The sequence below is a fragment of the Lycium ferocissimum genome, chromosome 3 (assembly GCF_029784015.1).
Source record: "Lycium ferocissimum isolate CSIRO_LF1 chromosome 3, AGI_CSIRO_Lferr_CH_V1, whole genome shotgun sequence".
Classification (NCBI taxonomy): Eukaryota; Viridiplantae; Streptophyta; class Magnoliopsida; order Solanales; family Solanaceae; genus Lycium; species Lycium ferocissimum.
This window is the reverse complement of record NC_081344.1, coordinates 19,171,423-19,186,594: the sequence shown is the minus strand read 5'-3', so window position 1 is coordinate 19,186,594 and position 15,172 is coordinate 19,171,423. Positions and strand designations below refer to the sequence as shown.

The following is a 15,172-nucleotide window of genomic DNA, read 5'->3' as shown; positions in this document are numbered from 1 at the left end:
GTTAAGTGACTTTGATGAAAAAAAGTGATAGTTAAGTGACCATTTATGAAATTTAAGTTTAGGTAGCTAAGAAGATCTTGGTTTGTGTCATAATTTGCCAGGCAGAGTTATATGTGAATCTTGATCCATATAGGTAGGTCCTTAGTAACTCCATCAGGGACTTTCTAGGACTGGTCTAAATGTACGGGATCGATACATCGGTAGGGAGGCTTTGCCAAGCATAACGGTAGCAGAGCCATAGGGCGGTAAAGAGCTGAGATCAACTGCTTAGGATATAATGTTGACAAAGTTCATTGGAACTAGTTGTTTAAGTTAGCTAGGTTTCAATTACCTTCATGTATGAATTCAATTACTTTTTCTTTCCATCTTTTAAGTTCTGATTATGCACCAGTTTGGCTAGAGGTCCCTATTTTGTTGAATTATCCTCACTGGCCTTCACCATGTCCTTGAAAAGTACATGATGAATAATGTTTTAGTTTAACTTTCTTTTGTAGAAACGAGTTGTGTATCAAAAACTATGAGGGGATTTCATCAAAGTACCTTGGAGGAGACTGGTGTGCAACAACCTTGGACTTCCAAAATGGATATTCACTCTCAGGATTGCTGCTCATGGGAAATTATATACTAGGACAAGACTGGCTAAGTGGGGTGTGGTGGATGACAAAGAATGTGCCTTATGCAAGGCTGCTGATGAGGACGTGGACCATCTCTTCTTCAAATGCCCTTATTCTAAGAATTTGTGGACTAAGCTACTGGGCTGGCAAGGAGTGCATCGACAGGCCCTAGATTGGAATGCAGAACTAGCATGGGCGGGTAAGTTTGTGACTGGGAAAAATGCTAGAAATATGGTGTACAGAATGGTGTTGGCAAGCTGTGTCTACTTCATATGGCAGGAAAGAAATAATAGGATATTCCGGGACGGTTAAGGCCTCATGAAGTATTATGCAAGATGATAGTGCGAAATACATTCTCGGAGTGCCGATTCTCAAAAGCCCCAAAATTTTGCAGTGCGGCGAAGAACATGAATTACTACCCGTAGAAGTAATAGGTGTAATGTTGAGTTCTTGTAGAAGGAAGTATGATGGGTAACTGGGATGGTCTCTGTTTGTTTGCAGGTTGGGGTATGTCCAACTTTCTGGGGGTTTTAATTTGCTTGTACATATTTCCCTTGGTATATAAAGAACACTTATTTACCAAAAAAAAAAATGAGTTGTGAGATCTGTATTTATAATTACATATGTTATATTAGTTTAAGTTTAACAGAATAAAAATTCCTTGCTTTTTCAAAATACTGTGATTAAAAAAGTGGTGAGCACACTGCCATGAGTGTTGAATACAAAACTGAAGATGAAGGCCAGCATCGAGAAGATAGACTTGCTCTTTCAGTGAAGCGGGGAATTGCATATATCCTCAGCTTGCGACATTACATTTTCATCCTTACCTTCATAGCCGAGTCCATATTGACTATTGCCCAAGCCATATTCCTGCTCAGGAACTCCAAAATGTTGATTTTGATTAGATTCAGCATCAACAGAAATATCAGGGATGTCATCCAGCAAGCTATTAATGTCACCACAACTGGTCCTGATGTCGAAAAAGTCACCATAGCAATCACGCGTTTCTTGCATCACGTAATTTGTGGTCCCTGTGTTTACTTTGTTTCTGTCATGACCCAAAAATCAAGAAGCCGTGATGGAATCTATTCCTAACCGATTGATAAGCCAACCCAACAATTTACCATTTCAATAAAATTAATCAAGCAGAAAAGTAAAGAGAAAGACGAATATCCAAATACCAAGTCTTTATAATAAGAAAATGCTGAAAAATCATCCAAAACCACCCAAGATTGGTGTCATAAGAACAAAGCCGCAACAAAAAGAAAGTACAAGTCTGAATACATTAGTACACTGTCTTGATACAAAAGGAATGATAAAATGGTAGAGAAAGAAGGGTGCTGCGGGACAGCCAGTCAGCTCACCGCGATCCCCCGAATGATATCAACTCGGATTCAGTTATTCACACAACTCCATGGTGTCCACTCATACACAGCATGGTGTCCACTAGTACACAGAGGAGGACCCAAAATTTGAGTGCGACGTAGGTACCACTATCACAGAGGAGGACCCAAAATTTGAGTGCGCCACTATCTTTAGTACGTCAATTACTAGCGAAAAAGTTCGTGCAACTTGATACAGTTTATGGATTTAGAAATTAGAACCAAGAAAGAATTTTTCTTTCTTTTGTTCAAGAGTCAGTGTGGGGGGAGAACTAAACAGGTTTTGAAAATTCGGGCTTTTTGGGGGGAGGGATTTATCAAAAAGTAGGAAGGGAGTGGCACTAAGAATACAAAGGCAAAAAGAAAGATAAAACTATGTTGGGCTTAAACTCTACTGATGGGAGGGGTCTTTTTTATAGATGTGGGGCTTAAATTCTACTAATGGGAGGGGTCTTTTTTATGGATGTGGGGCTTAATACTTTACTGCTTAAATGTAAACAAGCAGGTCAAAACTCCATAAAATAAATACGAATCGTTGTAGCCCAGATTCGAACTCGGGTCCCACACTTGTGCTCAAGAGCCTAAGGGGCATGATGGCCCAATCTAGCGGATACATTTATGGGACCTTTTAGAATATATATATATATATATATATATATATATATATATATATATATATATATATATATATTTGTGTGTGTGTGTGTGTGTATACATATAAAGTATAACGGGTTCCCGTGCACCCACTCCTAATAAGGTAGACCACAAACAGTGCAACAAGTGTAGTATCATTACATGAAGACGTATACTCAGTATATCTTATAGACTGACAATGAAAGAAGTAGTAACAAAATAATAGAAAAGGTCCCCCTTTTTAACCTTACCAGTTGTCTTAACTCAAAAAGCGAACAATTAATCAAGCAAAGAATGTAAAAGTACCAACTAAAGCCACGTACTCAGATAATCAGTAGCCAGAGAATCAAACAAACAACTAATCAGGTAATCACTTAAGAAATGAACAATAAAATGCAATGCAATGCAGTATGCTCCGTATACACACAGAGCTCCATGGGATTGTACGGGAGGTGTGATCCATGAGAGACCACTAAGTCCATATACCACCCGGAATACCAAATCATCCGGATCACATCAGGTAACAGACCTTAAGAGGCTAAATAGCATGCACCTGATCTTAAGAGGCCAAAATCCCATGCAACCGACCTTATACAGGTCAAAATACCATGTAACCAACCTTATAACGTCAAAACGTCCTTTAATCGACCATGTAGGCCTAGGATCCATCATTTATATTGAAATCCCAATCTATCAGATCATATGGAGCCAAATCAATGCATATGCATGATACAACACATAAGAGAATGAATACCTCAATAATCTGAACTAAATAGCCTACATGTTCAATCAAGTTCATCAAAATTCCAGACTTAATAGCCTACAAGTTCAAGTAAGTTCATCAACATGTTTATCACGAGTGTATGAGATTTCTTAGAGCACCAAATACAATTACACAGTCAAATATACGAAAGTAGCACATAACAGGTAATGCGTACATGCTTTGGCATTCTTGGGTCACGGCCCATAACTACATAGTACACTAATTACCCATATCATGACACTGATACTCGTAGCAATACTCGTCACATCACGGATACAAGACCCCTGTTACGCCCTTACCTTTATTATTAAGCTCATTTCATTATCATTATCAAAAACGTCCCTCAAGCGAAGTCCTAACGTGCCTCAACTGTCGAGCAAACATGCCACGATCCTCAAGAAATCTACTTTCCTTTCCTTAAAGCCTCGGATCGTATGTAAGATAATGAGTCCGTAGACAACCATATTGCTATACTTATATATTGGGCCCCAAAAGTCACCCAAATATCCAACCCCGAGCCCCCAAGGGCAAAAATGAAAGTTTATTGAAAAATTAGTTTACATGACTTTAGTAATCTAAATCCAGAAAATCATCCAAAACAATCCAGAAATCGACCTTCAATTACAAAAAATTCATAATCTTGGCTAAAACCCCCAATTTTCCACCCCAAATCATGGTTTAAATCGTCAATTAAAGAGAGGAATCAAGAGAGAACATCAAATTTGTTTTTTATCTTTTTTCCTTTTAATTTTAATATTTTTTAAATTAAAATTCTTGTATTCAGTTGATTTTAAATGTGTGTAACCGCACACTTTATCCGACTCAGCAAAAAAAGAGCCATATAAGCTTAGTCAATGATAATGTCAAAATTCACTCCTCAAAGAGAAAGTGTCACGATCGCCGCAATATAATTACCCTGTCACACTCTCTCTTTTTTCACCCTTGTTAAATGGTTTAAAATATTTTTCCAAATGAGGAGTGAAATATTTTATTTATCCAAATCTCTTTTCAATAGAATTTTGAAAAGAGATTATTTTATTTATTCAGAGTAGCCACTTGAAATTGAGTTTTGGTGTTCTAAATCACCATATTGAATCTCTAATCAAAAAGAAGGTTTTGACTCTTTACTTTAGGATTAAAATCTTACCCCTGAGCTGTTACACCCCAGGATTTTTTTGCACGTTAAAGTCGCATCATGGGGTGTGACAAACCTGGTATCAGAGCGGGTCTGTCCTAGGAATGTCCGTAAGCCGTGTCTAGTAGAGTCTTGATTATGGATGTGTAGCACACCACATTTATAATCAGGAGGCTACAGGGCATGTAGGTTGTTACCTTCTTTGAAATCTAGATCGTGCGGTTAGAGCGGAGTCATAAGTATTTAAACTTTTATTTCTCGCCTTGTTTTCCTTTCAGTAATGTCGATATGGAAGAAAGGTACAGCTGGTAGAGAATATAACAGGGACGCCGAAAAAAGGTATTAGTCACTTTCCATCCTCTAATGTGAATCCAAGAGCTTCGGAGGTTACCTTGTAGTGAAGTAAAGAGGTAAAGAGTTTGAACGAAGGCAGTCAAGGTATGATCTTTTGTCTATGATTTTCGATGAGCTAGTATGAGTATCTAAGGTATGTCCCCAGTAATAACTTATGAGGCGACGATCAGAATTTGTAAACCCGACTATTGAAGTTGTTTGTATTGTATTTGGGCTGCCTTAACTTGATTAGATTTGAAAATTTGTATCTGACTATTGATGAGATTACGTAATATTTTGAGATGTATATAGTTAATACAAGATGTAAGTTGAAGGAATAGATGATGATGTTGTGTCATAAACAGGTATTATGTGATAACTTGACAGGTTGAGCTTACTTTTGTTGTACAGAGTCGTAAGAAATATTGTTAGGTTGTGATTTGGTATTGTGGAAGATGTTCTAAGGTAAGATCTCCTTTTCTCTTTATGTGTGTAATTCGATGATGTCATAAATCTAAGATGGGAAAAACGGATAAATGGTATACTTGAACTAATAGTTGTATCGTATGTATATGTTAAGCGAGTTTTGTTATCTTGAGTGGCTAGAAATGTGACGTATACGTATTTATGCGTGGGTTGATACAACAACAACAACAACAACAACAACAAGAAGCCCAGTAGAATCCCACAATGTGGGGTCTGGGGAGGGTAGAGTGTACGCAGACCTAACCCCCACCTTGAAAGAGAGGGGGCTGTTTCCGAAAGACCCTCGGCTCAAGAGAGGAAAACAAGACAAAAAGTCAGATAGGGACAAGCATATCAAAAACAATATGAAAACGAGGAATAACAAAAGCGAGAGTCATGATAGAACAGTTCGAAAAGAAAGGAGCATTAGCTTCCATAGATGAATAAGATAATCAAAGTACAAAGGCCCAACAAATATAAGCAGAAATCAAATGCAGAAATCAAATGACACTAAACGAATGAGAAAAACTACAACTACTAGGGAGAAAGGATAAGCAACCTAGCCTTCTATCCTAATCTGAGTCCTCCACAACCTCCTATCTAAGGTCATGTCCTCGGTAAGCTGAAACTGTGTCATGTCCTGTCTAATCACCTCTCCCCAATACTTCTTCAGCCTCCCTTTAAATTTTAAAAGGGAATTAGAAGGGGTTAATGCTGTAAAACTATGTTAAAGCAGTCTCACCGTTCATCGGTAGTTGATAGACTTCTTTATGTTGAGAATAATATTGCGTCTCTATTGGGGAGAAAATCCCATGAATACCACTCCTATGAACTCATATAAATTCTTATGGATGAACTTGATTGTTTGGGCAGTTTCTTGTGGTTTAAATGCATTTCTTGGAATTATGGAGTTATGGATGGAATGATAATGAGGAATAGGAGTAAGGGAGAAGAAAATGGTAGTTTTGTATGGAGGAATTGAACTACAAATGACCCTACAAACTTACGCCCGGAAATTGTTTGATGAAATGCCTTGATAGTATTTCCATAAGCTATGAACATGGAATTGATCCCAAATTGATCGTATGATGTAGGTTATCATTCATAAGTTATTCGAGGACTCGTGGAACGTGGAAAACTTCGTCGTTAAGGTATGTAGGGCTTTTCTCTTCTTTTCTTGGCATGACTAGAATTCAAATGCATTTTTTTAAACGTTATCCCATTGATTTGTGTCGATCATATCCAAGAATGAACAAGCTAATCTCTACTTCCTATATGACTTGTATAAAAGAACTCTCTATGCTTTCATATTCTGTTTGGTTATCATTTTTTGTCAAACATGTATCGAGGGTGTTCCAAAATGATTAACCTTGCTTCTTCTCATGAGTAGTTAACATTGAAACACTTTCTCACATCTCTTATCCCTCTTGTTTACCGAGAGAAGTACTATGTTCATTATGGTAGTCTTTCTGCTAAAGTTGAGTTGATTTCACTCCCTAATGGTGAATGTTGTTTCCTTGATTTATGTTGGCTTGTGTTGTAGTACTTTCTCACACCTCGTATCTTTCTTGTCGATTGGAAAAAGGTTGTTCACTATATTATTCTTCATGTTGAGGTTGAGCTAATGGTAGTTTATTCAGTTGAGCCGATCTTTATCACTTATATAATCATTATTGAAGTATATCTCCTATTCTCCACGTGTTGTTTCTTGAATTGAAAAGATAAAGAACGTAGCGACAATAACGATAGTCGGAAGGCAACGACGATAGGTTACTCTGGCTCTTCTTATGATATCTCTTTTGAGGTCAGTCTTGCATTGCACTTATATATATATATATATATATATATATATATATATATATATTTTCATTACCGAGCTGTGCTATAGTCGGCCGGGTACGGCACTTATTGCGCACACCACTGCAGTGGGCAGATTATGATGATACCCCGGACGCGGGATGCCTCGACGCGAGATGATATGATAAATGGATCGGGTTGCACGTTCCGCAGCACTAACATTTATGGATCGGGCTGCACGTTCCACAAAGACTAACACTTATATTATATATGTATGCAAATGTTTTTTTTTCAAAAAGCTAAGCGTGTATGATATTTGCCGTAAGAGGCAATCAGATGTACAGGTTACTTCTCTTATCTCATGTTCCTTCCATACTTTCATTATGTTGTTATACATGCCTTACATACTCAGTACATTATTCGTACTGACGTCCTTTTGTTTGGGGACGTTGTGATCATGCCAACAGGTACAGGTAGACGGATCGGTGTACCTTTCTCAGTAGGGTACCAGAGTTCAGCAGGGATGTTTGCACTCCATTCTCCGGAGTTACAGGTCAGAGTCATCAAATATATATATATATATATATATATATATAGATGAGGTTAGGTACAGCGGGGCGTGTCCCGACTAATTGTTGCATTTTAGTACTCTTAGAGGCTTATAGACTATCATTTAGTGTTTATGGGTTTTGTTGGCCTTATCGGCCTCAGTTATGCATATATATGTTATTGGGCCTTGTCAGCTTATGATTTATATTACAGAGTTCAGATATCACGATTGGTTCACTCGGGCCTTCAGGTGCGAGGTGCCGGCCACACTCCCCAAGGTTGGGGTGTGACACGAGCTTAAACTAGTCAAATGCCTTTGAAATCACCTTGATCCTAGCTCTATAACTCAGAATATAAAAATGAAGAAGTTTTCGAAGTTAGGGATTTAAATGAATGTTTTGTCCAACCATGCGACACGGCCCTAATTTGGTCCACACATCGCTAACGCGACAAGTACATTGCGATCGCGATGCATCACCTCGACCCGATCAAACCCCACTTCCCTTCTATGGCAACGCAACCCACCTCCCGCGATTGTGTCCCCCCACCAATTCCTTCTTTGTGATGTCCTGGTCGCGATTGCAAAGTAGGACCACTGGCACCAGAAACCAGCAATAATCAATCAAGCTTCGAACTTTGATTCAACACTCGAAACTCATCCGGAAACTCCTGGACTCAAACCAAATATGCACTTCAGTCATAAAATATGCAACAAACCTACTCGCACTCAAAACATCTAAACGGGGTCGTCTTGTCCCGATATTGATCATGGTCGACTCTAATCCTTAAATTTAACTAGTTTCCAACCAAATATTCAAATCATAACCCAACCCTTCGAGATTAGAACAAACTACTCGACTAAGCCATAAATCACATTCTGGACCTCATGGAATCGATGGAACTCCGATATGGGTTCATTAATCCCCGATGTTGACTTTAGTCAAACTTATTCATTTCCTTAACTTAAGAACTTCCAAATTTGCTAAATCTGATCCGATACCTGATCTTCTCGGGAATCGCGCCACCCATCCCTGCAAGTCATAAGTACCATAATAAAATTAAGAGATGGGTATCTCTGGGTAAAAGAGACACAAAGCTCAAAACGACCTAGCGAGTCATTACATTTTCCTTCTGCTTTTGACTTTTGTCTATCTTTTCTAATATGCCCGTGCTCCATAACTATTGGTTTGTGCATAGCAGTCCAATCTGGGTGACTCGACAAATACAATGGAGGGTACACGATGTTCTATTGCTCATCTGTTGGGTATGCACATTAATTGATCCTGGCAGGTAAAAGGACCGGAATAACAAAAAATCGAGTTGCATCATTCTCTCATTCATAAGAGAAAATGAGAGACATAAATCTTAGGTTTTTAATCTTTTGCACCTTGACAGCCAAGATAACGTCATATAAGGGGCGGCTCAATGAAATTTGTGGCTTAAAGCTAATTTTCAATATATTCAATAAAACTAACTTCTACGTGCATCACACGTACATCTCGCATGCAGTACGTGTATCTCGTGCACCCTACCCGAATCTCATGTCAATTATTAAAACAACTTAAAACAGTTATTTCTTGGAATAGTTTCCTAAGCATAGGATACTACTATTATGAACTATTTTCTAGCTTATTTCAATTTTTTTAAAAGAAAAAAATATATACACTTAATTTTACTTTAAGTAACTATTGTAAAATGAGCCCCCAAAATTTAGGCACTTAAAGCACTTGCCTTAGTGGCTAATGCGTTGAGTCGGCCCTGCGTCATCTTCCAAAATCATATCATATGGATTCTTTCTTTCATCAAGTCTGCAATGGCAGATGATTGATAAATCTGAAAATCACTAAACTTGCAGTTTCCATAATGTAAATCTTCACCTTTTTGTTTCTTTCGGAGCAATAATAATGAGAAGCTATGATCTGAATGTGAGAGCTTTGCTTATAAATTCATTTGCCGTGGAGAAAGGGGTAAACCTTATGATCACTACTAAAGATACAAGATAAGATGTCTAATAGTTCAAAAAAATGTCAAGTCATACCAAGTTATTCATGTCAATTTGCTGAATGAGTCTCTCAGATTTGAGAGTTCTACCATTAAATAGAAAGAATGTTGATTTTACATCCCTAAATATATGTTGTTCATATCCCTGAATATCATCTATTCCTAGTTGTAACATCCTTGTAGATATGATATAATTTTCCTACACATCTTTTATCTCTAAGTATGGAAAGTTAAATCTGTACGAATATTACATATTTATATGATGATATTCTTATATCAGTAGACACAATCTGAACAGATATTCATTATCTGGTCATTATTCTCACATCCCCCCTCAAATTGATGTCGGTGAATCAAGAAGCATCAATTTGCCTACTAGTTACTGATGACGTTGCCGTATCATGGATTTTGTGAATCCATCAGCTATCTGAAGATTACTAGACACATGTGAAAAAGTTACGACTCCCTTATCTACAGCTTCCCGGATATAATGACGGTCCACCTTGATGTGTTTGGTCCTTTCATGATAAACCGGGTTAATGGCAATCTGAATGGCACTTGTGTTGTTAGCGTGTAAAGCAGTAGGATCAGATTGAGGAAATCCAATCTCCACAAGTAGACCACGAAGCCAAAAAATCTCGGAGCAATCAACAGACATGGCTCGATATTCAGACTCTTTATCTGTTTAGTGTATACTATATGATATTTTTCTTGAGCTTCTTCGCATACTGATCAGTAATTTGAAAAAGCTTACTGAGGCATGCTCCGATGTATGGTGTCCTTTCCTCTTAAAGTTTGTTGGTCTTGGAAGGAGTCTGGAACCAAAATGACCCCAAAAAAGACTATTTGAACCAAAATACCCCAACAACAAAAAAAGGTGACAAAACTACCTTTAACGTAGTAAATTACTGCATTAAAGTACTTAACTGTAACGGCGGGGTTAAGTCCTTTAACGCAGTAATTTACTGTGTTAAAGGATCCCTTTTTTTTCTTGTCTTTTGGTTAACTCCTCTTTCTTTACACTTTTTAACGTACTTTAGCCATAGATTAATCATACTTCGGGACCCGAAACTTCGATATTTTATATAGAACCCTACTTATTTTTGTGTGATTAATAAGGTAGGCTCAATACATCAAGGATAAGCAAAACTTTGGATTGTCGTCTTAGTGGTTGAAAAGTGCTCGAACTCCATTTTTGTTTGAAGACTTGGTGTCATTAGCTTTAAGTTATCTATGTTTTAGGGTTTAGATTTAAGTGTGCTATTTTTTAGTCAAAATTGCACCATTCATACCAATCTCAAAAATAATTAAATTGCACCATTCATAACAATATGAAAATACTTAAACTTGTTCATTAAAAACAAACCTAAACTTGTTAAAATACAATCATGAAAGAAAGAAAAAAACTCAAAAAATATTCATCAATTCATGCCCTTGAATTGATCTTCCGCCACCACTACGAAAGTTTCCTCCACCACGAGAGGTACTTCCACCGCGAGATGTAGTTTGACCACCAAGCCGTAAGGGACACTTGCGCTTATCATGACCAACATAATTACAAAATGAGCATTTTTGAGTGTATCTCCCTGGTGGAACATCTATTACATTAGGAATACGGGAGTATGCTTTATTTTTGAATTTACGGATATATGCTTTATTTGCAACCATGGAAAATGAATCCGGTGGCCAATAACTATCACTACCAAGTGGTTAGAACCTTCCAAAGATACGTTTTTGCATAATTTTCAATTGTATATTCCTCAACCATATACGTGGAGGGGTTCTTTCCCATTGTGATAAAACACTTGAAGGCATGAGAACATGGCATGTGATATGATTGCCACTTCCCACATTTGCATGTTCTTGGAATCTCACAAATTGTGTGGACGTTACCTCCTTTACCTTGCACACTTGTTGTGAGTTTAAATATGCGCTCTTCATAGTTGTACTCTATCCGGTCGTGTTGTTGAGCCTTAAATTTATGATACTCGAACACTTTTGACGGTTTTGGTATCCATCTTAGACCGTCTGCCGCAAGTGCTTTGGCCTCTTTTGATCTATTGACGAATCTCTCCACAACCTCCTTAAAAGTCATTCTCACCATTGCGGTGATGCGTAGTCCCCGTGCAGATTTCAACAAGCCATTGAATGACTCGGAAGTACATTTGTTGTCAAGATTGCCATTGCCTACCTTCATCCTGGTGTAATTTCCATTTGTCTTTATCAATTACATTCAACCAGTAGAAGGCTTCCTCATCCGCCCGCCTATTAATCTCCATCTGCAGGTGAAACTTCTTCTCCTGATGCACTGTTGCAGTCACCCATATCCAATTGCAAAAGGCTGGGCTTTGATATGCCTTTTGGAAGTTTGTCTTCAAATGCCTTAAACAATAACGATGGTAGGCAAAAGGCGGCTTCCACCCATGCAAATTGAACATATTGTTCAATATGCCAGCATTTCTGTCTGATATAACATACATGCCCATGCATTCCTTAATAACGTGTTGCCTCAAGTAGTTCAAAAACAGACCCCACGTACTAACTAGTGCTCTCATTAGCTGCAATTGGAAAAGCTAGAGGGAATATAGCTCCATTTGCATCCATTCCAACTGCAATTAGCAGCTTTATGTCGTATACCCCATATACATGTGTTCCATCTATTGATATTACTGGCCGATAATGAGCAAAACCATCAATGCATGGTTTGAATGCCCGAAACACAAACTCAAAAATATTACCGCACACAGCTTCAATTGAGCTTCCATTCAAAAACAATGCAGATCGGATTGAAGTGTTGTAGAGCCGCCATGTATCTCAAAGAACTGTCTTAAAAGAGTCCCCCAATTGCCGTAGACTATCTCATATGCACGCCTACGCCAAGATACGTTCTTCTCCTATTAACGGTTTGTGATATACTTTGAGTGACAGGTAATACAATCTTTAATGTGTACTGGATAAGTTGAAATATCAAAGATATAGCAACGAGGAACATTGTATTAACATCAAAATCAAAATAAACTTAGGCAAAGGAGATACCTTGGGCTTTTTCCAATGTCACCAACTAACACATGAGCAATCATATCGGTATCTAGATTGCAATGATCATCTGGGAAGTCACCCATATCACAAGTGTGCTTTGTGTAAAACTTTGAAATAGTCTACATCTTTTCAGCAGTCTCCTTACCACGGAGCATCCATTGGAAACCTTGATATTTTCGCCTGTAGACCAATCGCTAAAGTTTTCGAGTGGAATCGTCAACTTTGAACTCCCTCATCCCCTGGATGCAATAAATCTTAACAACCCTTTGCAATGATTTTTTCGAGTTGAAAATCATGCCTTTTTCAATATGAACCTTTTGTTTTACAAGATCCACTGGCTCTTGCCACAAGCTTCGCCGAATATGACCATCATCCCTAGTAAAGACAACGACATCTAGGCGATCTTGAAAATGATCAAGATAAGAGATCTCATCGGAATACCACTGAACCGGGGTCGACTCTTGCTGTTGAAATTGGCTTTGCCGCTGAACCGGGGTCGACTCTTGTTGTTCAAATGGGTGCTATGAATTCAGTTCTTCCTGGTGTGTTGGACTGTTCATCATGTCTGCAACAGTTCTACTTGATATTGAGGGTTAGTTTAACCTCAACCTCATCCTCACTTTCTTTATCACTTTCCTCCGCATTAGGTATTTCCTCACTATCACTCGATGATGTCACTATATAATTCGGATAATCCGGACCATCCATAGCAGGTCTTTGCCTATAATTTGGTGCAACCACCACACTCTCCCTACATAAGAAAGTAGAGTATTTTAACTACTACACATCAAATAATATATTGATGTTAAAAAAATAGTCGTACCGATAGTAATCAACTGCACCGAAACTTGAGAAAAGACCATCTTTTTGAGTAGTTGGATAGGTTGCGGATGTTCCAACCTGATTCATCCATCCTGATTGAGAGGACTGTCCGATATGATCCATATCAGATGTATAACCCCTAACAAATATAATCAACATCATTAGTAGCATTCAAGTAATAAATATATGCTACTACACATAATAATAATAATAATAATAATAATAATAATAATAATAATAATAATAATAATAATAATAATAATAATAATAATAATAATAATAATAATAATAATAATAATAATAATAATAATCTTAATGATGATCTTAATGATGATGATGATGATGATGATGATGATGATGATTGATGATGATTATTTACCACTGCCCGTCAAATTGCTAACTTAAACTTTTTTGACTCGTCAAAATGCCTTCATAAGTACTCATGTCAAGGTAATTGTGTTCATAAGTAGGTTCCTCTTGAGTGACTTCAGCCTGAATTCTAGACGGGGGTTCTCGACGGGGGTTCCGGACGAGGTCTATTTCGGGCTTCCCGAGGAGCTGTAGCCATGACTTCAAGTCGATTAATGGGCAACTTCTCTACTTACATTTCAAGGACGTTTAAAGTTATGCATTCCCTATAATCATAAGGCGCCGTCAAAGAAACATCGTCTTGAATGTACCACTGTCCATAACTAGTTACACCTTGTGGCATAAATGATATTGGATATCTTCCAATTATATTTAAATCAAATTCACTCCTACTAACTTGTAGTCTATTATACAAGGCTTGGAGTAGTTTTGAGAATTTTAAGTTAAGTGAAAACTTAACATGGTATTTTGGGGGAGAATCATTACGCAAATTATTTTCCTTGAATATAATTTCTTTGTCCCAGATTAAAGAAACCCTAATTTTTGGAACATCTTCCATTTTTTGACTAATTTAGGAGTACAAAATGTAAAAGTTGGATGAAACTTAGAATTTGTGTAAAAAATTGGATGAAACTTAGAAATTGTATTTTTTCTTTCACACAAAATCTGTATTAATAAGGTTTGAATGCGTTTGAATATTCAATCAACGCATGCATGTAATTAGTGTGTCTTGCAGTGTTACGTCAAGTCAAATTAAGTACGGAGTGTTGCATAACGCATGAATTAACTGCATTATGTACGTATGTCATAATAACGCATTAATTTACTGCGTTATGTTAGAATAACGCAGTAAATTACTGTGCTATATGACTGTGCTGTGTTGTCATACAGAAAAATGTCATAATTCGAATCCAAAATTTGCGTTTCATGCTTAGCAAGTGTTATATAACGTAATTTGACGAATAACTACCAACCACACAAAATTGAGTTACTATGTCATTTTTTAACCAATTTGGAGATATTAATCGTATTATATCGTTCTCTCCAGGAGATATATTCGACGCAATGGGTAGGATATGGGAACTGGGTGAAGATTTTGAATACTCGAACAACCCGAACGACAGACACAACCAACGTTACAACAATATGATGACAGACGAGTGGAATTGGCGTGTTAGGGAGGCTGCAGCACTGGAACAAAACTTGTGGTCACTAGGGCTCAAACGCCTAAAAAGACGTGCTATGTCAATGCCTTGTGGCACTCCACAAA

At 37.6% G+C, this 15,172-nt stretch overlaps 1 protein-coding gene across 1 annotated transcript in view; it reads right to left on the bottom strand.

The window, feature by feature from the left end:
• Window positions 1–8,835: 8,835 nt before the first annotated feature.
• LOC132049972 (protein ENHANCED DOWNY MILDEW 2-like) overlaps window positions 8,836–15,172 on the bottom strand; it is a 28,174-nt gene continuing 21,837 nt past the window's right edge. Inside the window, exon 20 of the mRNA XM_059440966.1 lies at window positions 8,836–8,971. Within this exon, the coding sequence (XP_059296949.1) occupies window positions 8,851–8,971 (121 nt within the window). The 3' untranslated portion in view covers window positions 8,836–8,850. The remainder of the gene's footprint in view (window positions 8,972–15,172) is intronic.